Genomic DNA, 23,935 nt, shown 5'->3' with positions numbered 1-23,935 from the left:
CATCAAGATCTGCCTACCACTGGGAGAAGGTCTGAGGACTAGGAGGACCCTGCACATCACATGACCACCCTAAATACATCTAGAAAGGGTTAGAATATAATTTAAAAAAATCACATAATATGCACACAATGAGAGAACCCAGCACCCAAAGTTGTGCTTTAGTTTTGCCATCTGGTGAATTTTCACCAAAAAGTTCTGGATTTTGTTGAAATTTCTAAAAAGCTCCAAATTCGCTCATCCATATTAAATGACAGAAATTACAGTACATTCTGTTTATATTAGAGTGACTAACTGGAGATAAGTTTTAAATACATGATTTCAGAAGACCCTACATTTTCAAATACATTCATTGTAACTAGATTATTGTGTTATGCAGAGTAATTAAACAAATGTAAGACCCAAATAACTAAAAAAGAAAATGAGAAAACTGAAGATGACTAGTAAAAAATGCAGCACTTCATTATCCTAACAAGTTAAATCAATATTAAAGATTTTGTTTTCCTGTATATTTTATTTCAAAATAATTAAAAAACAGTGGTGTCAGAGTTTACTTAAAATTTTAGGAAACGGAAGAAAAGTCAGAAACTCCATCACCAAATCTTACATTTTCTTTGCATAATGAGTTTGAGTCACTGGGTACTAAGTGAATTTAGATTTGGAAATAAGTGTGATCGCGTTAGCAGGAGTGGAATGAAAGCAAGCCGTTTAGCTGTTAATAGATGTTTTTAAGGGAATATAAAACTTACTTTTCAGAACCTTTTCCAATTTTTGCGTCATTGAACCTTCCACTTTTTCCGTACCATCCGCTTCTAATTTTTGATGGATTGCTGGAAAATAAATGGTCATCAGAAAATGTACACAAGTCCCATTTAACGCTTCACAACAGCAACCCTTATACCATTTCTACCTAAGCAACCTTACATAAAAATATCAAGCCCAAAGTTTCTCGAAAAATACAATTTATAAATAAAGATGAAATAATGATTTAGAATTGTTCTAAACAGCAAAGCAAGAGTTTCAGAACTTTCGGAAAAGCTCTAGAAAAAAGTGGTTGTTCCACAATAGAATAGAAAAATGTTCCATTACTTTTTTTACTTTAAAGGGGTTGTAAACCCTCGTGTTTTTTTCACCTTAATGCATCCTATGCATTAAGGTGCAAAAACTACTGACAGTAACTGGCCCCCCAGCCCCCTGTCTTACTCACCTGAGCCCCCTCAATCCCTCGGCAGAGACATGCTGGACCTTTCTGCACGGGGTTCTCGGGTCTTGGTTGGATAGATTGATAGCAGCGCAGCCATGAGCTCCCGCTGCTGTCAATCAAATCCAATGACGCGGGCGCTGGGGCTGAGTCCTACATTTTGTGTCTATGGACGCAAATGCTGGACTTGGGAGCGCGCTCGCAAGGTAACTCCCCGGGACAGCACTTCTCATAGGGGGTTATACGATGCGGGGAGGAGCGGATAGCGCCACCAGGGGACCCCAGAAGAGGATTGATCGGGGCCACACTGTGCAAAACGAACTGCACAGTGGAGGTAAGTATGACATGTTTTCATATTTAAAAAAAAAAAACAAAGCTTTACGATCACTTTAAGTTCTGGAGTCATATGTACTGGTATGATAAAAGTAAAACTTTTTTCAGATTTATTTTCCAGATTTGGATAGAGTTGTAAAGGATTACAGTCTTTGTCGGGTTACTGTTTTTTGTGTCCGCTGTTACTGCTTTGTGTCCCTTTTGCAAAAATTTACCCTCCCTATTTGTTCTGGTGATCACCATCACTGGGACAGAAAGCGAGGCAAAACGCAAACTATTACACTTGTCACTGGAATAGTAGTAGGTAATAAAGTTGTGGGGCACTTGTTGCAGTGACAAATGTCAAAGGTAGGATTTCTCCTCACTTGGGGAGACTTCCACTCACTTCTTACTTTGCCTCAAGGGACAGGAACAGCGGGTAATTTCACGGATTGAGATATAAAAATTTGACAGCCTTGAAAAAGAATTCATACCCCTTGACATTTTCCAAATGTTGCCGTTACAACCAAAAATGTTAATTTATTTTATTGGGATTTTTTGTGATATACCAACACAGCACACATAATTGTGAAGTGTAAGGAAAATGATAAATGGTTTTTAACATTTTACACAAATAAATATGTGAAAAGTGTGGCGTGGATTTGAATTCAGCCCCCAATACTTTGTAGAACCACCTTTCACTGCAATTACAGCTGCAAGTCTTTTTGGGTATGTCTCTACCAGCTTTGCATATCTAGAGAGTGACATTTTTGCCCATTCTTCTTTGCAAAATAGCTCAAGCTCTGTCAGATTGGATGGAGAGCGTCTGTGAACAGCAATTTTCAAGTCTTGCCACAGATTCTCAATTAGATTTAGGTCTGACTTGGCCATTCTAGCACATGAATATGCTTTGATCTAAACCATTCCATTGTAACTCTGGCTGTATGTTTAGGGTTGTTGTCCTGCTGGAAGGTGAACCTCCTCCCCAGTTTTAAGTCTTTTGCAGACTCTAACGTCTTTTCTTCTAAGATTGCCCTGTATTTGGCTTCCCATCCCATCTGATCTTCCCATCAACTCTGACCTGCTTCCCTGTCCCTGCTGAAGAAAAGCATCCTCATAACATGATGCCGCCACCACGATTCACAGTGGGGATGGTGTGTTCAGGGTGATGTGCAGTGTAAGTTTTCCACCACACATAGCGTTTTGCTTTTAGGTCAAAAAGTTCCATTTTGGTCTCATCTGACCAGAGCACCTTCTTCCACATGTTTGCTGTGTCCCCCACATGGCTACTCGAAAAATTGCAAATGGGACTTCTTATGGCTTTCTTCTTGCCACTCTACCATAAAGGCCAGATTTGCGGAGTGCACAAATAATAATTGTCATGTGGACAGATTCTCCCACCTGAGCTGTGGATCTCTGCAGCTCTTCCAGAGTTACCATGGGCCTCTTGGATGCTTCTCTGATAAATGCTGTTCTTGCCTGGCCTGTCAGTTTAGGTGGACAGCCATGTCTTGGTAGGTTTGCAGCTTTGCCATACTCTATCCATTTTCAGATGATGGATTGAACAGTGCTCCGTGAGATGTCCAAAGCTTGGGATATTTTTTTTATGACCTAACCCTGCTTTAAACTTTATCCTTGACCTGTCTGGTGTGTTCCTTGGCCTTCATGATGCTGTTTGTTTACTAAGGTTCTCTAAAAAACCTCTGAGAGCTTCACAGAACAGCTGTATTTATACTGAGATTAAATTACACACAGGTGGACTCTATTTACTAATTAGGTGACATCTGAAGGCAATTGGTTCTACTAGATTTTAGGTAGGGGTAACAGAGTAAAGGGGGCTGAATACAAATGCACGCCACACTTTTCACATATTTATTTGTAAAAAAAAAAGTGAAAACCATTATCATTTTCCTTCCAATTCACAATTATGTGCCACTTTGTGTTGGTCTATCACATAAAATCCCAATAAATTACATTCATGTTTTTAGTTGTAACATGACAAAATGTTTAAAATTTCAAGAGGTATGAATACTTTTTCAAGGCACTGTACCCACTCTATCCAAACCAAAAAAAAATAAAAGTTTTGGTTGGAGTTACACGTCAGCCTTTTTCTTTTAGGCTGCATTCACACCTGAGCGTTTTCAGCTCATAAAAACGCTCGTAAAACACCCGCAAAAATGCCTGAAAAACGCCGAACACGCAAAATCCCATTCATTTCAATGGCACCTGTTCACACCTGAGCGTTATGTCACCTGAAGCAAAACGTCTGAAAAACACCCTAAGCTCAAAAAAGAACATGCGCTTCTTTGGGGCAGATTACAGGCGTTTTTCTGCCTTTCACATTGGTAACCTGAACAAAATTGCGGTAAAAATGTGCGACTTTGAAACGCTCAGGTGTGAATGCAGTCTTAATGATTTCCAGAAGGACGCCAAGAACTCATCCACACGTTACATTTTATTCACTGACGTTCAGCTTTTAATTAAAACTACTACTGTTCTTTTGGATATTCAATATTGAAAAGCTTTATAGCCTGCTGCGTACATAAAATATTTAGGGCATACTTTGTAATAGAGGTCCAGGAGAATAAAAGGTGCACATTTGTCATGCATCTCTTTTGTTATTGCATTTTTTGGATGTACTTAATTCTTCTTATGAAAAAAGGTTTGAAATTTTTATATAAATATTTACTGAAGAAAAGTGTTTAGGGATGCGGGCAAAGCAGCATCTGATAAAATGTGGTCATAATTAAGCAAGCAAGAGGTTGACTTTAAAGTCAGCCCCAGCAGTAGCATATAATTACATTCCCTTTACCCCACGGCCACTGCCTGCATTTGTTGAAGAGAGTGGGGAGAGGAAGCCCTGAGCTCCCAGTTGCATCCGAGGACTCTCTTCTCATCCATGTGTTATGGTGCTGATGCCACACCTGCATGGGCAAAGCATAGCTTCAAGATATTGGAATTTAAACCTAAAGGGACCTTGGAAAATTAGATCACCATCCGTGAAGCCTTACGGTTTGTCTTTAGGTAGTTACAGTCACTATTTACTGACCAGTAAATGGAAAAATAAGCATTGGGCTAGGCTGGATATTTATTGTGAACTGCTGTTTTTTTTTTTCATTTTATACATGGATTTAGGTGTAATGCACACAGATAACCTGTACTACCGGGCAAACATTTGCAAATCTGTTTAGCCTGTCTTGTGTGGTTGGGGGTGCTCAGCAGTGGCCAGTACTGACCTGCCAAGCACCCCATTTTCAGGTATATGCAGAAGAGCACAAGTATACATTGTGCTTCTTCTAAGCATGTTAGCGTCCAGATTAATGTTACAATTATTATAAAAAAAAAAAATAAAAAAACTCCTTTAGGCACATACTAGAGTTGAGGGCCCTGTCTCAGTTTGCAATAGCTTCTAGTGGAGCTGCACAATTCTGGATAAAATGAGAATCACGTTTTTTTGGGGGGTTTTTTTGCTTAGAATAAAGATCACAATTCTCATCGTAACATCATCTTTCACATTATACAAAAAAAAAAAAATTGGGCTAACTTTACTGTTTCATTTTTTTTTATTTTATTGAAGTACATTTTTTCCCAAAAAATTACTTTTGAAAGACCGCTGCGCAAATACAGTGTGAAAAAAAATATTGTAATGTCCGCCATTTTATTCTCTAGGGTCTCTGCTAAAATATATATATATATAATGTTTGACAGTTCTAAATAATTTTCTAGCAAAACAATACTGATTTTTACTTGTAAGCAACATGTGTCAAAAAAGGTTTAGTCTGTAAGTGGTTAAACTGACCTCATTTACAGACCCAACAGTGGTTTTCAACATTTCTAGTGCCGTGACCCCTTGATAAAATTTCCCAAGTTGTGGGGACCCCTAACAATAAAATTATTTTCGTAGCGTGGGTTGCCAGCACCCAAGGCAAGACAAGTAATTTGCGCCCCTAACCCACGGACATTTAGCGCTTCCTGAGTCCCTTCCACTAGTACAGTATCAAAACCCCTTATGGTACATTTTGGGATGTACCGCTCTCTCTTTGTTCTCCTTTCTTTCCCTTTTATCTCTCTCTATCCTAATTTCTTGTTTTGTTTTCCCCCATCCCTCTCTCTAGTCATCTTTCTTGTTCTTTCTCTCCCTTTTTCTTTGTTCCTCTCGCTCTTTTTCTCTCCCTTCCATGTATTCTCTATTCCTTGGTGGGGGGGTGGGGTGAATGGGATGAGTGGCAGTGCTGGCGGGAAGTTGGGATGAGTGGCAGTGCTGGGAGTTCTGATCAGCCAACTTAGGTGCTCTTGATCAATGTCATCTGCTGAACTGTAGTGGGGACTTTTAATCTCAACTCTAATCACAGGTAGTGCTACTCACTGTGTCTCCGGCTTCACCGCGTCCCCAGCTCTGTGGTGTCTCACAGCAGTGAAACCTATGCCAAAATCAGGAGATAGGGTCTCCAGCCCCTCCCACTTTACATTCCTCACCAGTCAGCTGACCTCTATGCCGTGAACTAAATGGGCGGCTGCAAAGAGGTTGAGTGGGTGGCCGCGGGCTCCAGGAACAGCCCAGCTGGGCGGCCACAAACTTAAGGGACAGCCCTGCTGGGCAGCCACGAAAAGGCTGGGAGAGCAGTGCGGGCTTCAGGAACAGCCCAAGATTCGGTGACCTGGCAAATCGTCATTCGACCCCCAGGTTGAGAACCACTGATCTAAAAGAACCGAGAGATACTTTGTTTCTCTTTATTGCTGGTGATAAACATTTGCTGGCTGAGTTTTTTTTTTTTTTTCTTTTGACAGCTCTACTCGGCTCTACACTTGTTTAACATGAATCGGGGAAATGCTGGATTAAGATCGTGAGGCGGGTTGAATCGAGATCAGGTTTTTTTTAACAATTAATCTTGCAGCTCTAGCTTCTAGGCAAATTTCTGCCAAGGAGTCAAGAGATTTAAATACCGTACATTCTGAAGGGGGCTTTATTCTGTTTATAAGGCTTGATTCACACCTACACAGTTTGCTTTTGATCCGTTTCTGCAGTGATTTTTGCGGTGCATTTTGCACGCGTGTTTTCAGCGATTTTTTCACGCGTATTTTGATGCATTTTGCATTGTTCATGCTCTTTTTTTTAATTGTTTGGCCAATTTGTTGTTGGGTGAATTAAAAAACGCAACTCTATTGAATCAAAAATGCACCGTTTTGCTTTTAAATAAGTCCCTGACCTTTTCCAAAATTGCAGCGGCTGAAAAAAGCATAGATGTGAACATGTCCCATAGGATACAATGTTAAATGGACTTTAGTGCGTTTCTGCAAAAAGCAATAAAAAACGCGTAGGTGTGAATCGAGCCTAACACTTTAGTCATACCTTAGACATCAGGGCTTGCATCCTGGCACCTGGGCTTTTGTCAGCTCACATAACAGAAGGGGTTTTGGGGTTTATTTATTTTATTTATTTTAGGTACTTATATAGCGCCGTCAATTTACGCAGCGCTTTACATATATATTATACATTCACATCAGTCCCTATACCCTCAAGGAGCTTACAATCTAAGGTCCCTAACTCACATTCATACCTATACTAGGGCCATTTTAGACAGGATCCAATTAACCTACCAGCATGTCTTTGGAGTGTGGGAGGAAACCGGAGTACCCGGAGGAAACCCACGCAGACACAGGGAGAACATGCAAACTCCAGGCAGGTAGTGTCATGGTCGGGATTCGAACCAGCGACCCTTCTTACTGCTTGGCGAGAGTGCTACCACTACACCACTGTGCGGGGTTGAAAATAAAGCTTTGTTAGTTAAAAAAAAAACTGGCTAACTTTTTTAGCTGGCTCCTAGATTCAAAGCAAATTTTGTCAAGCCCTGCCTTACAAATTCTACCACATTTCAAGCTACCAAACATGCACCATGCTTCCCTACATGCATTAATAAAATTATTTTTTATCACATCCATAACACCCTGCATATTACAGAATTATGAAACTCCCATATTTCTTATTTTACCAGTTAGATACAAGCCTAGATGCTAGAAAATAGGACGCACCGAAATTTCGACTTTATTTTGACATACAATGTATTTGTTCTAAACATTAGCTTTCTATGTCATCACATACATCAATCACATACAAAGTGTTCAATATAAGATAAATAACTACACAAACTGCATATCAACACAAGAAATAATTACAAACATTTGTGCATTACAGCACTAACACGAAACATATTCCATTCAGCAAGGTTAGGCTAAAGTAAGTCATACAAAGTATGAAGAGGGGGGGCTATGATGTGCACTATATTTGTGAACAAGCCCACACTTTCCAGGTGAAAACAACCAGAACACATCCTAACCTATCAAGACAAATTCGGAGGCCATGTCCCCTTTTATCTCCAAAAGTTTGCACTATTGGCAGCTGTGTAAAAACATTTAAAAAACAGGGCCAACAGTTTTATTTTAAGCCCAATTTATGTCATGCCAACAGATATAACAACTGTTCAGTACCTGCAATCAAAAGATTCCAATCCAAAAATCAGGCATAAGGATAGTTGAACCATTTTTAAGAGGGCATCTACCCACATTCTGGTACATTACATTAAAAAGGAAAATTACAAGGACCCACTCACATCAGACGCATTTGGGTGCAATTTTAAAACCCTTTGCAGTAGGACTAGTTCACACTGTTGTGTTGCATTGCAGTGCCTTATTTTCTTTTTTTTTTTTTTTTTACCTTCATCGGTTTTAAAAAGAAACAAATACACACACACTATAAATGCCTAAATATATATTCATATTACCAAACCACCACCAAAGTAAGCTCTATTTGTGGGGAAAAAAGGACATAAATTTTGTTTGGGTATAAAGTCTGCACGACCACGCAATTGTCAGTTAAAGCGACGCAGTGCCATATCGCAGAAAAATGGCTTGGTCAGGAAGGGGGCAAATCCGTCCGGGGCTAAATGGGTTAAAGATTGAATGTGTGATTCCCGATGGATTGACTGACAATTGATGTATGTATGACCAGCTTTAACCACTTCAGCTCCGGAAGGTTTTACCCCCTTCATGACCAGGCCATTTTTTGCTATTCAGCACTGCTTTACTTTAATTGGCAATTGCGTAGCCACACTGTATGTAAATTAAATTTTTATCATTTTTTTCACATAAATTCTTCACAAATAGAGATTTCTTTTGGTGGTATTTGATCACCACTGGGTTTTTATTTTTTGTGATATAAATGAAAAAAGACTAAACATTTTGAAAAAAAAATACCAATATTTTCTACTTTCTGTCATAAAACATAACCAATAAAATCAAATTTCATCATAAATTTAGGCCAAAATGTATTCGTCTACAGGTCTTTGGTAAAAAAAAATCCCAATAAGTGTATATTAACTGGTTTGTGTGAAAGTTATAGTATCTACAAGCTATGGTATATATCTGAAAATTGATCAGTTCTGATGTACTGATGGCCTATCTCATTTCTTGAGGTCCAAAAATGTTAGGACAGTCCAAATATTCCCCAAATAATCCCTTTTTGAAAAGCAGACAGTGTGAGGCATTTAGTAAGGGGCGTGGCAAGTTTTTTTTAAAGTTGTTATTTTTTGTTACAATTTTTTTGAAAACAAAGAAATTGAATAAAATTTGTTTAAAAAAAAAAAAAAAACTATCACCAGTGCAGTACAGCGTAATCATATGACTGATGTGGTGTTGATCAGGGACACTGACTGGTGACAGAATGCTAACAAAAAAAAAAAAAAAAAAAACACGAAACAAAAAAAAAAATTTTCCTTAAACATTTTATGTTTATTTAAAAAAACGTTACTATATTTGTTTTTAGATACTTTCATCAGAGTAGTTCAGTGTCACCATAGTTTTTTTACACTTTGTTTGCTAATACAATGAAAATTATTAGTAGTTTGCAACGGTCATGAATGGGTTAACTATTCATGACAGCTGTGATCACTAGTGGTCTGTTATTGGCTATAGCTAATCACATGGTACAGGGTGCTGTGACTGGCACAGGTACCATGTGATAGCTGAGGGCCAATCACAACTTAGTCAACACAGCTGTTACAAACTAATTCAGCGATCATATGAGCACACGTCGGTCTGGTATGCATGAAAACAGCAATGGTTCCAAACATTTGAGGTATCACCGAAAATGTCAGATCATGGACGATCTAGCACCAGACCTCCTATGTAAATCTAAAGTGGTAACCTGTAAAGGCTTTTAAAGTGTTGCCTATTGATAGTAAAATTTACATCGTTTGTCGCCGCTGCACAGGCGTGTGCAATTCTAAGTCATGTCATGTTTGGTATCTATTTAATCGGTGTAACATCATCTTTTATATTTTACAAAAAAATTGGGTTATGCATTGTGTTTTTTTGCATTAAAATTACAAAAAGTGTATTTCTTCCAAAAACACTGCGTTTGAAAGACTGCTGCACAAATACCATGTGACATAAAGAATTGCAAAACCCACTAATTTATTCTCTAGGGCCTCTGCTTTAAAAAATATATATGTTTGGGGGTTCAAAGAAATTATCTAGCAAAAAATACTGATTGTTACATGTAAATAAAAAGTGCCAGAAAAGGCCTGGGGGTCAAAGTAGTTAAAAAGGTTTATCTACAACACAGGTTTATTTTGATGGACACAAAAAAACTTCTATTACCAAAGTGTAGATTTTTACATTCATTGTGCTATTTGTCCGTATTTTATTTCAAGCGTAATGGCTAATAATTTGATTTTGGGATCTTTTGGAATTCTTGTGAGACTTCTGTTTTATAGTACTATTTTTTAAAAATTCATATTATTAAATATAATAATATTTAAAAACATTAATATTTATAATATATCCGCACTATTTTAACACAGCAAGAGAGAAAGAAATGTTGACTATACGCTATTTACTATGAACTTTAAACAGATAACTTTCCACCTTCCAATCAACTTGGTACATTCAGCCTGCCCATTAACGTTTCGAATCTCGGACGGTTCCCGCTGAACCGGCCGAAATTTGAACCGTGTATGGCCGGCATATTAATTTAACAAAAATGTGAAAACTGCGTAACCATATCGTTAAGTCTCGGTTAACACTGGGGTGGCTTCAAATTCAGCCGACTCTGAAGCTGCCCCACTCATCGTGGTTTGCAAATGACTTCTTTAATAGAAGTTAATGCAAGCCGCTCCGAAGTCACCCCCAAGTAGTACAGGAACCTTTTTGTAAGTCGGAGCAACTTGAGTTGCTCTGATTAAAATGGTTCCATTGCTCTGAATTGAGTACGACTTGTCAGGCAGCTAAGTCGCCTGACAGGTCACCCGAGCGTGAACGGAGCCTTAAGCCTCGAACACACAACTGGATTTTCGTCCGAGAATTGTGTGATGACAGACTGTTAGTAAACTCCATCAGACAATTGTTGTCCAACTTTCCGCCGACAAATGTTGGTTAGCAGGCTAATAAATTTTCGGCGGACAGCGGTCTGTTGTCAGATTTTCCCATCGTGTGTACACAAGTCTGTCACACAAAAGTCAAAGTACAAACACGCATGCTCGGAATCAGTGCTCACCAAACACAACATTAGCAGAAGGTGCCCAAAGGGTGGCGCTTAAGAGTTGAAATTCCACGTAGTACGCCACTACGTTGGTGTTTGTTGGCCGACAATTGTGTACCATTTGTATGCAAGACAAGTTCCTGGCACACGCCCTTCGGACAAAAGTCTTGACGCTTTGTCTGCCGAAAATCCGGTCGTGTGTACGAGGCTTTAGGCCTCATGCACACTGGACGTTTTTACAGCTGCTCCTAAAGGCGTCTGGTGGGTTTTTTTTTTTTCCTGCCACAAAATCATTTGCATGTTAGCATATGTGTCCATACACCCATACACTTTTAGAGGTATTTAATGGCAGGAGAGTTTAGGGGCAGGAAAACCCCACTGCCAGTGCATCCAGGAATAGCAGAGTTTTGGCAGGAAAAACGCTTGACGGACGTTTAGCTGCGTAAATCGTATGGTTGTTAATTTCAATGGCCAGAATATTTTTTTTATTCTGGCCAATGAAATTAATTAATGACCAAACACTTGATGCAGATATACAGGACTAAACATGTTACACACTTTTACAAGCATCAGACATTTTTTTTCCCAAAATGCTGAGGCCAGGGGGAAGGCTTCTAGGAGAGTTTAGAAAACGTCCAGTATACACAAGGCCTTATATGTACAAACCATGTAGCGGAAACTTCAAGGTTTCAGTTGGTTTTAAAAATCATAGAAAATACAGCTATCCTTTAATTCCAAAATCATTAATTTGCCATTTCAGGTTTTTCTGTTTGATCCCCTGAGAAATGTTACCATTTGTCATTTTAACGAACATGCAATTATATAATCCTACTGATGTTTGCAGTTTAACTTATTTCAGGGGAACTGCCATAAAAATAAATAGAGCAGGCACTGTGTAAGTCACAAATATGCCAGCTAATAAAAATGTTCCTTTAAAAATGAGTATCTACTAGTAGAGAATATTTTTACTAGACTTAGGAGTGTTCATACTGCAAATGACTGTATACATGTGAAACTGAAAGCTAGCTATAGTAAAGCTTATGATTGGACTACTACAGCGACAACCACAAATAACAATTCCCACATCAAAGTTGCCTTGCTTTCCCCCACATTCTTTTTATTACAACATTGAATGTTTCACACAGAGAACATGACAATTAACATATCAAAATGGCCTGTTAAAATTAGGGGGCATTTATATAACATTAGTGCATTTATGGTAAAAGGATGATTATATGGCTCTTAGTTTTGTTGCAACATAATGCCTGGCTGAAATTGTGACACAGCCAAATTAACTGACTGTACTGAGAAAAAAACGATTTTATATATATATATATATATATATATATATATATATATATATATATATATAAATAAAAATAAAACACACACACATACATACAGCGAGTAAAATAAGTATTGAACCACGTCATTAGCAACCCATGCAATCCATACATACAAAGAAACCAAAACAAATAAGTTCAAAAATTAAGCTTTGTACAGTGGAACCTCGGATTACGAGCAGAATCCGTTCCAGGAGTATGCTCGTAATCCAATTTACTTGCATATCAAAGCGAGTTTTCCCATTGAAGTCAATGGAAACGAAAATAATTTGTTCCGCATTGACTTCAATGGGATACAATACCGCATGCGGCCAGAGGCGGGGGGCCTCCGGAGAGCCTCGGAAATGGGCGAAAAGGCCCGAGGGACACTTCGGCGGACCTCTGCAAACCTCAGAAAGACTCCGTTCACGAGCCTTTCCGAGGTTTGCCGAGGTCAGCCGAACTGTCCTCGGGCCTTACTGTGCATTTCCGAATGGCGCCGATCTGCGACTTTCGGTTCTGCTCGGCTCCGGCGCCCCCCACCTCAGGCCAAAAGCAGTACTGCACACCGTTTTTAGCCTGAATCCTGCTCGTTTTGCGAGACAACACTCACAAACCGAGTTAGGAGTTTTAGAAATACAGTGCTTGGTTTGCGAAACGCTCGTTAACCGCGTTCCTCGCAAACCGAGGTTCCACTGTATAATAAAATGGAATGACACAGGGAAAAGTATTGAACACACGAAGAAAGAGAGGTGCAAAAAGGCATGGAAAGCCAAGACACCTGCTGAAATCTATCAATAATTAGAAATCAATCCCACCCCTTGTCAGTGCAAATTAATATCAGCTGGTTCAGTCTCAAAGGATGGCCTATAAAAAGATGTCTCATTACCAAGGTGTCACACAAGAAACATTTCATGATGGGTAAAGCAAAGAGCTCTCTCAGGACCTTTGCAACCTTCAAAAAGTCCACAAGGGAGAAAATGGGGAAAAGGGGGAGGGATACCTACTGTTTTATCTCACCAAATATGTAAAACATATATACCAATAAAATCAAGTGTTTATTAAAATAACATTATAATGACCCCAAGAAAAACAATCTAGGGGAAAGCATCATAATGCCATAAAAGAACCACATATCATTGAAGGTTAGATGGTAATAAACCATGAGGCATAATGTGAGTTTTCTGAGGTCCCTCCTTTGTCCTTTATAGGTCTCTGGGGGTGACCACAGAGGGACAGATCTTCCACTTTGAGGTTTAAATTGTGTCTATGTGATAACTAGCTACACAAAAGAAGAAATTCTCAGGTATTGACCTACTAGGCTTGTTTTTGTCCATGAATATACATGAATTTATATATTTTTTTCATTACTGTTTATCTGCTTTCATGCATACTCACTACCCTATTTGTTGATCCTCATATATCCCTTGTGTTTGGGACACACGGTTTCCGGCGCTTGGCATTCCTGTCCTTCTTGTGGACCTCCAGCATAATATGAGATGTTTGTATTATACACTGGATTAACTACTGTACTTTTTCATTCATGTATACTTACCTTTGTATGTATTCTAGAGATTCTTCCGATATGCCATCAAATGCCACCCCCTGAGGAAGATTTAATCCGTCGAAATGCGTGGGGGCTCTGAATTAATGCAATCAGGATCATGTACTTGATTTTATTAGTATGTGTTTTACATACTTTGTGAGATAATACAGTAGGCATCACAAAGTCCCTCCCCCTTTTCCCAATTTTCTCCCTTGTGGACTTTTTGACTTGAAATTGGAACTGACACCAAAGTAGTTTCTAGATACAGCTACTTAATTGATGTAACAATATTACCTTTGTACCTTGTTGCAAAACATACTGATGGCATTGGTTACAGAATGTTTTCTAAATTTCTGAACGTTCCATTGAGCTCTGTGGGGGCCATAATCCAGAAGTGGAAAGAACATAATTTTACCATAAACTGGCCACGACTAGGTGCTCCTCGCAGGACTTCTGACAGAGGAGTGAAAAGAATTATCAGAAGAGTTGTCCAAGAGCCAGTGACCAGTTGTGGAGAGCTTCAGACACCTGGAATTAGCAGGTACAATTGTTTCAAAGAACACAATAATGCACTCAACTGCAATGGCCTGTATGCATGCTCACCATGCAAGACTCCATTGCTGAAGAAAAAACATGTTGAAGCTTGTTTAAAGCTTGCTGCACAACATTTAGACAAGCCTGTGAAATACTGGAAGAATATAGTCTGGTCAGAGGATACCAAAATAGAACTCCTTGGATGCCATAATACACACCATGTTTGGAGGTGAAATGGCACTGCACATCACCCCAAAAACACCATACCAACAGCAGGGCCTGCGCTATCTACAGGCAAGATAAGCGCCTGCCTAGAGCGCACATCAGTCAGGGGTGCCGCCAGTGGTGTAGCGTGGTGGGCAGGCGGATGCCAGGGTTTCTGGGAGTTCAGGTTAGGTAGCAACAGCAAACAGCGGCATCCTTGTGGTGCGGGTGACCGGGCATCCATTTCCACACGGCAGGTGTTAAATTTGGGCGTGCTCCCTTAACCTGCGCAATAAATCGGTGTTATGTTTTGTGCAAACACAATCTTAGCAGAGCTGCCCATTTTCAGGTGAAAATCGATAAGTGATAAATGTGCGTTATTATAACCACTCTCCCCAATTAGTAAAGTTCATCAACTATTTTGAAAAACAAAAACAATCAAATAAAACCAAGTGATTAAGTAAATAAGTGCTCAAAAAAAAAAAAAAAAAAAAAAAAAAAAGCATTCAGTGCAATGTCCATATACAGCCACCAGATGTCTCCAACTGGGTTGCAAATGGTGAATTGTCAGCTCCATATCAGAGTGTTTAATGTTCTCCCTCCACCAACATCAGACACACAGCCCACTCACCGGACTTACATGACTCCCATTACAGGTAGTCACATTAAGCAGAATGATGATGCCGTTTATAGTGCTCTTCTCAACCGATCAGGGGGGCCAGCAAACTTGGGCACAGACTAGATCTCCCATTTTGGCTGTCCACAAGGTTTAGGAGTGTGTCTATGGGAATGTTTGACCATTATTCCAGAAGTGCATTTGTGAGGTCATGCACTGATGTGGACGAGAAGGCCTGGCTCGCAGTGTCCACTCTAATTCATCTCAAAGGTGTTCTATGGGGTTGAGGTCAGGGCTCTGTGCAGGCCAGTCAAGTTCCCCAACCACAAACTCGCTCATCCATGTCTTTATGGACCTTGATTTGTGCACTGGTGCACAGTCATGTTGGAAGAGGAAGAAGCCATTCCCAAAATGTTCCCACAAAGTTGGGAGCACAAAATTGTCAAAAATGACTTGGTATGCTGACATCTTAAGAGTTCCCCTCACTGGAACTAAGGGGCCATGCCAAATCCATTTCAAGTTTTTACTGCAGTGGCCCTGAAAAACAACCCCACACCGTAACCCCCCCCCATATTAAATGATTTGGACCAGTGCACAAAGCAAGGTCCATAAAGACATGGATGAGCGAGTTTGGGATGGAGGAACTTGACTGGCATGCACAGAGTCTTGACCTCAACGTGATATAACGCCTTTGGAATTAATTAGAGCCTTCTCATCCACATCAGTGCCTGACTGTCAGGGCTGGGCTCAGACCTTCCTTCTCTAAGATGGCTGCTCAGCTGTTGGCTAATTGCCAGCTCCTATCTCTCCACAGTGACTCACCTGTTGATGATATCCTGCTCGTCAGTATTGCCTAATTAAGCCAGTCCAGGTGATCTCTGACTTTGCCTTGGTCACATCTCTAGAGACGCTCTCCTGTGTTCCTGTTAAAGACTTGCTTGGCTGACATTCCTTCTGGCTCCAAATCCTGCTTGCTGTTCTACTACGCTCCTCTCTGGCTCCCTGACGTTTTGGCTTGTCTGACTATACGTTCCAGTTCCTGAACACTGGCTATGTTCCGACTACGTTTACGGTTTACCTTTTAGGCTTCATGTATACAGGACGTTTCTCAACATCTCCTGAACGCTGGAACATCATAGCTAGTAATCCACGTTTAAAACGTGTGTTTAGCAGCATTTACAAGCCTCATTTAGCGGCGTTTGCGTTCAGGAGCGTTTACTAAAGATAACCTCAGGAGACCCTCCCACATGATTAGAAAGCACTAAAAAAAGTATTTATTAACAATTTCAGCCATTCTGTGAGAGAACAGTGTGAGTAGCAGCTGAGAAAGCAGTGTGCTTGTAGCTAACTGTTATTTTTTGGTTGGTTTGTTAATATGGATCCCATGATGAGCATGTGTGAGGAAATGCTCCTGATGTTGCTTTTGCTGAGGCTCCAAAGAGGTAGAAAATTGCGTCAGAGTTCGTTGCTACTGGACAAATTCATTGATGACTCAACGCATGTCCACAGGATACTTTTCTAATACAGTATGTATGTTCAGCTGTGTAATTACCCAGAGAATTTTTTTAATTTTACACGCATGTCAATTGCCACCTTTGACGTTCTCTTGGAAAAGGTTAGACCCAGTCTAGTTCGCATGGACACCAACATGAGGAAAACCGTGCCACCAGAGGAACGTCTGCTATATCAAGCTTGCATACAGTGATAATTGAGTTTTTGGTGTGTTTGTAGCATTTTTAAGGCTCAAAAGTAATGAATATGTTTCCTTTTAAAAACGCTACTAGACAAAAACGCGCCTAAACGCGGGTAGGTGCGTTTGGCGTTTGAAATGCCTCAACACAGCTTCTGAAGGCATTTTTTTTTAAGTTCCAAAAAAAGCTTCTAAACGCAACTACCTAGAACTAACTATAAATGAACCTGTGGACATGTACTGATAAGATAACAGAGGAGAGTTCAGGAGCAGTTGAAAAAAATGCCCAACTGATCCTAACATCCGTTTACCAGCAGCAGTGTACATGAGGCCTAAACTGTACTTCTGTCTCAGTCTGATTCATGGTTTCTGACACAGAAACCATGAATCAGACTGAGACAGAAGTACAGTTAAATTACACTTGTTTAATGATAATAATAAAAAAAGGTAAACAGTGCACGTAGTTAAAACATAGCCAGCGTTCAGGAACCGTAATGGATAGTCAGACAAGCCAAAACGTCAGGGAGCCAGAGAGGAGCGTAGTAGAACAGCAAGCAGAATCTGGAGCCAGAAGGAATGTCAGCCAAGCAAGTCTTTAACAGGAACACAGGAGAGCGTCTTTAGAGATGTGACCAAGGCGAAGGCAGAGATCATCTGGACTGGATGGCTTAAATAGGCAGGAATGACAAGCAGGATATCATCAACAGGTGAGTCACTGTGGAGAGATAGGAGCTGGCAATTAGCCGACAGCTGAGCGGCCAGCTTAGAGAAGGAAGGGCCCAGCCCTGATACTGACCTCACAAATGCGCTTCTGGAAGAATGGTTAAACATTCCCATAGACACACTCCTAAACCTTGTGGACAGCCTTCCCAGAAGATTTGAAGCAGTTATAGCTGAAAAGGGTGGGCCAACTCAATATTTAACCCTACAGACTAACTGAGATGCCATTAAAGTTCATGTGCGTGTAAAGGCAGGTGTCCCAATACTTTTGGTAATTTAGTGTGTGTATATATATATATATATATATATATATATATATATACACACACACACACAAAAGTATAAATTATATTTCATATATCATGTTGGCTATGTAAAAAATTTGTGGTTTATCAACGTTCACTACTTTAAAGTTGTGACTTCCATTACACTGGCAACTATAATGTGATTGAGGTGATACTGAATCTCTAATTTTTAACAGAGAAATGGCTAAGTTGTTAGCACTTCTGCCTAGAAGCACATCTGTTTGAATCCCAACCACTGCATCTGTGCACAGAGCAGAGACATACATGTAGGTTAATTGGATCCCTGTCTAAATTGACCCTAATATGTGAATGTATGAATGCGAGTTAGGGGCCTTAGATTGTAAGCTCCTTGAAGACAGGGACTGATGTGAATGCACAATATATACAAAGAGCTGTGTAAATTGATAGCTCTATATAACTAGCTGTATTAAACAAAACAATATTTATTAGATTATGACAATTTGTTTAAATTCTGTATGTATAGGCACTTCCACTGCTCTCTATGTCTAAAGCGGTATTAAACCAACAGTAAGTTTGTTGCAGCTTACCAATCATTAGATATAGTGACTGCATTTGTTTTATTTTTTTTTAGGCTTTATTCCCTCTGTTTTCACCTGTTAATCGACCAGGAACACCTCCTGTATTAGAGTGCCTCCACTCTAGATGAATGAGCACAGGGGGCACAGCAGACAGCAGCATTGTCAGTTTGGGAAAGGATAGTGTTAAATATACAAGCAAATTAAATACACTAACAAATTGAAGCCAAACTCCAGCTAATACTTTATAAGCACTTACAGCAAACGTTTTTTTTTTTCCTTTCTGGTAGAGCTGCACGATTCTGGCCAAAATGAGAATTGCAATTTTTTTGCTTAGAATAAAAAGATCACGATTCTCGTGACGTAAAATCTTTCAAATTACACAAAAAAAATCGGGCTAACTCTACTGGTTATTTTTTTTTTTAATTCAATAAAGTGAAATTTTGAACCAAAAAATTGCATTTGAATGACAGCTGTGCAAATACAGTGTGACATAAAATATTGCAACAACCACCATTTTATTCTCTAGGGTCTCTACAAAAAAAAATCATTATATATATATATATATATATATATATATATATATATATATATATATATATATATATATATATAGTGGGTACAGAAAGTATTCAGACCCCCTTCAATTTTTCACTCTTTGTCATATTGCAGCCATTTGCTAAAATCATTTAAGTTCATTTTTTTCCTCATTAATGTACACACAGCACCCCATATTGACAGAAAAACATGTCCATTTCTTCTGATCATCCTTGAGATGGTTCTACACCTTCATTTGAGTCCAGCTGTGTTTGATTATACTGATTGGACTTGATTAGGAAAGCCACACACCTGTCTATATAAGACCTTACAGCTCACAGTGCATGTCAGAGCAAATGAGAATCATGAGGTCAAAGGAACTGCCTGAAGAGCTCAGAGACAGAATTGTGGCAAGGCACAGATCTGGCCAAGGTTACAAAAAAAATTCTGCTGCACTTAAAGTGGATGTAAACCCAATTTTTTTTTATCATACTGTAGAGTATAAGATTTCCTATCATTTGAGTCCAGTCTTGCCACACAGAGTTAATCCATCTCTGAGCAATCCTCTTTTATTGTTCAGTGAGAAAAATCTTGACAAACTGAGAAAAACTTTGTCAAATACTCCCCCTTGCTGTGAGTGACAGGTGATTTACATATCTCGTGCACTAGCCTAAAACACATGCATGATTTTTTTTAATTCCCTCCCCCACTCCTTTCTTCAGCAGCTCTGCAAGGATTGGCTGTTCCACACCTCAGCATGGTTTGGCATGCTGAAGTCATGTGGTTACTTTCCTGTCTTTTCACTGGATGTTAGTGATCATAGCAGAAGTTCAGTTAGAAATACACAGGAGAAAATGCATGCAAGGGGAATGTAGAGGTGGGCGGGGAGTCTACTGACATCACGACTCCACCCACCGAGCTCCAGACAACAGACCCACCCACACAATCTGCTGTTTTTCAGCTCTCATAACAGACAGAGGGGAGACATTTGACAGGTAAAGATACATGCAGGAGGCATGTATATCCTTATAGATAACCCCTACGGCAGTAGTTTAGAAAGGATGACATTGGTTTTACATCCACTTTAAGGTTCCTAAGAGCACAGTGGCTTCAATAATCCTTAAATGGAAGAGGTTTGGAACGACCAGAACCCTTCCTAGAGCTGGCCATCCGGCCAAACTGAGCTATCGGGGGGAGAAGAGCCTTGGTGAGAGAGGTAAAGAAGAACCCAAAGATCACTGTGGCTGAGCTCCAGAGATGCAGTCGGAGGTGGGAGAAAGTTGTAGAAAGTCAACCACCACTACAGCCCTCCACCAGTCGGGGCTTTATGGCAGAGTGGCCCGACGGAAGCCTCTCCTCAGTGCAAGACACATGAAAGCCCGCATGGAGTTTGCTAAAAAAAACACCTGAAGGACTCCAAGATGGTGAGAAATAAGATTCGCTGGTCTGATGAGACCAGGATAGAACTTTTTGGCCTTAATTCTCAGCGGTATGTGTGGAGAAAACCAGGTACTGCTCATCACCTGTCCAATACAGTCCCAACAGTCAAGCATGGTGGTGGCAGCATTATGCTGTGGGGGTGTTTGTCAGCTGCAGGGACAGGACGACTGGTAGCAATCGAGGGAAAGATGAATACGGCCAAATACAGGGATATCCTGATTGAAAACCTGTTCCAGAGTGCTCAGGACCTCAGACTGGGCTGAAGGTTTACCTTCCAACAAGACAATGACCCTAAGCACACAGCTAAAATAATGAAGGAGTGGCTTCACAACAACTCCGTGACTGTTCTTGAATGGCCCAGCCAAAGCCCTGACTTAAACCCAATTGAGCATCTCTGGAGAGACCTAAAAATGGCTGTCCACCAACATTTACCATCCAACCTGACATAACTGGAGAGGATCTGCAAGGAGGAATGGCAGAGGATCCCCAAATCCAGGTGTGAAAAACTTGTTGTATCTTTCCCAAAAAGACTCATGGCTGTATTAGATCAAAAGGGTGCTTCTACTAAATACTGAGCAAAGCGTCTGAATACTTAGGACCATGTGATATTTCAGTTTTTCTTTTTTAATAAATCTGCAAAAATGTCAACAATTCTGTGTTTTTCTGTCAATATGGGGTGCTGTGTGTACATTAATGAGGAAAAAAATGAACTTGAATGATTTTAGCAAATGGCTGCAATATAACAAAGAGTGAAAAATTTAAGGGGGTCCGAATACTGTCCGTTCCCACTGTGTGTGTGTGTGTATATATATAACTAGAAAACCAACAAATGTCAGAAAAAAGTTTATGCCGCGTACACATGATCGGACTTTCCGGCAGAAAAGGTCCGACAGAACAAATCAGTCAGACATTCCGATCGTGTGTGGGCTTCATCGGACCTTTTCTGTCGAAAAATCTGACCGACCTTAGAAATAGAACATATTTCAAATCTTTCCGACGGACTCGATTTCTATCGAAAAAAACGTTCATCTGTATGCTAGTCTGTCGGATCAAAAACGACGCAAGGGCAGCTATTGGCTACTAGCTATTGAACTCCCTTTTCTAATCCGGTCGTAGATCATCACATTCAAAATGATCGGACTTTGGTGGGATCGTGTGTAGGCAAGTCCATTTCATCGGAACTCCGTCGAAAAGTCCTTCAGAGTTCAGTCCGAAGAGAAGTCCGCTCGTGTGTATGCGGCATTAGTGTTTAAGTGGTTAAACTTCCCTCATTTACACACCAAAGTGTATTCCTTTAATCTAAAGGACAAATCGTTACAATGTTTATACTTAAAGTGGTTGTAAACCCACTTTGAGGAAAACAAAAAACTAACACCTACAAGACAAAGGCATAATGAGCTAGTATGCATAGCATACTAGCTCATTATGTAATACTCACCTGAGATCAAAGCCCCCGATGCGGTGCCTGTACACCGCTCCGGCAGCCGACATCACTCCCGGGGGTTACTTCCGGGTATCGTGGCTCCGGCGCTTCAGTTTGTGTCAGTGCGCATGTGCCGAAGACGTTGGCACATGCAAATACAGGGGATATCTCCTAAACCGTGCAGGTTTAGGAGATATCCGGGGTAGCTACAGGTAAGCCTAATTATAGGCTTACCTGTAGCACAAAGTGGTCTGTAAGAGTTTACAACCACTTTAAGTTCCACTGCTGAAGAATGTTGTGATTCTTGGCAGACTGCCCTCCCCCCCCCCCTTTCTTTTGATGGCTGTTGGCTTTAGCAGAGCAGAGAGAATTCTCTGCATAGAAAGAATCAGGAAATACTTTGTCAAGATCGCAACAGGGGAAAAAAAAAAAAAAAATCGCGAAAGCGATTTTTAACGATTAATTGTGCAGCTCTAATTTCTGGGCTAAAGGTTTTACATAAATAAGTAAAAGCTGATCACTGTAAGGACCCCTGTCAGTGGGAAATAGTGTGTCTCATCCCTGTAAACCGATACGTTTTCAGAAGAGCTTTTGGAAAACAACAGACTTACTGGCTGAGTAAATCAGATGAAAATAGACTAAAAAAAAAAAATTGAAAAAAGAAAACAAATGCAGTCATCAATTGGAAAGCTGCAATATGATAAAAATAAGCTTTTTGGTTTAACATTGCTTCTCAGTAACAATTCTTTTGTATGGGTAAATGGTGCACAGTACCTTGTTCTATATGCTGGTTGTAATTTTATCTGTAAGCTTGGTATTATATTATTATATAGGATTTATATAGCGCTAACAGTTTGTGCAGTCCTTTACAACCTTTAGTATAGCTTCCTATACTGTATGTATGGACATTTCTCTTGATTTGTATGACGTATGTAATCTTCAGGCATCTGTTCTGACTCTATATGCACTTCTACTGATTTGTATGGTGGGCAAAGTTGTGGCAATTCTTTCTAGACACATTATGCCTATTTTTCTACACTACAGCTCCTTATGTTATTATTAGACCCCTTTCACACTGGGGCGCTTTGCAGGCGCTACAGCGCTAAAAATAGCACCTGCAAAGCGCCCTGAAAGAGCCGCTCCTGTCTCTCCAATGTGAAAGCCCCGAGGGCTTTCACACTGGAACGGTGCGCTGGCAGGACGCTAAAAAATGTCCTGCTAGCAGCATCTTTGGAGCAGTGAAGGAGCAGTGTGTATACCGCTCCTCCACCACCCCTGCCCATTGACATCAATGGGCAGCGTGGCTATACTGCCGGCAAAGCGCTGCTGCGGGTGGTTTTAACCCTTTCTCGGCCGCTAGCGGGGGTTAAAAGCGTCCTGCTAGCGACCGAATAGGGCCGTGAAATTGACGGTAAAGCGCCGCTAAAAATAGCGGCGCTTTACCGCCGATGCACCCATCGCCCCAGCGTGAAGGGGGCCTTATACACCCTGTATAGATACAATTTGTACCTGTAGGTACTATACAAATCAGCAATTATACTTTTATTTAAATGTTCTTACATAAAAAATCTAAAATATTTCAACTAAGTAAAACGTATTGTATTTTATTGCAAAAAACAGAAGAGAATTATATTAAGCTGCGCTGTCTGAAAATATTGTGACTAAAACACTTAAAATAAACCCCTGGTTGCAATCATCCCGTGGAACAACAGTTGGTTTGTAATAAAGTAGTCAATTTTCTCCTGGAATTTAGACATGTTTACATAGAAAGTAAAAAGGTCAGGTTGGTCAGCTATCTAGAGTGCTGGTTTAATTTCCTGGCAAATAACTTGGCCTTATCAGATGTACCTTGTCTCACTACCACTAAGCTGGGTTGTCAGGCTGACAGTGACTTTGTTTACCTTGTGTTTTATAGGAAAGGAATAATCCAAGGGTAAAATTAAAATACATCCCATTTTCTTGACCTTCCTGCTAGAGTTCCACATCCCCTGTATACACACAATGTATGTATCTTGTA

The 23,935-nt window shown here is 40.1% G+C and overlaps 1 protein-coding gene across 1 annotated transcript in view; it reads right to left on the bottom strand.

Moving 5' to 3' along the window:
* EXOC2 (exocyst complex component 2) overlaps positions 1–23,935 on the bottom strand; it is a 357,767-nt gene that overhangs the window by 247,497 nt on the left and 86,335 nt on the right. The window contains exon 6 of the mRNA XM_073630963.1: positions 747–827. Coding sequence (XP_073487064.1) covers positions 747–827 — 81 coding nt within the window. The remainder of the gene's footprint in view (positions 1–746; positions 828–23,935) is intronic.

Source organism: Aquarana catesbeiana, linkage group LG05, assembly GCF_042186555.1.
Source record: "Aquarana catesbeiana isolate 2022-GZ linkage group LG05, ASM4218655v1, whole genome shotgun sequence".
In the NCBI taxonomy this organism is placed as follows: domain Eukaryota; kingdom Metazoa; phylum Chordata; class Amphibia; order Anura; family Ranidae; genus Aquarana; species Aquarana catesbeiana.
Note: the sequence above shows the minus strand (reverse complement) of the source record. Positions and strands in the feature narration are given on the sequence as shown.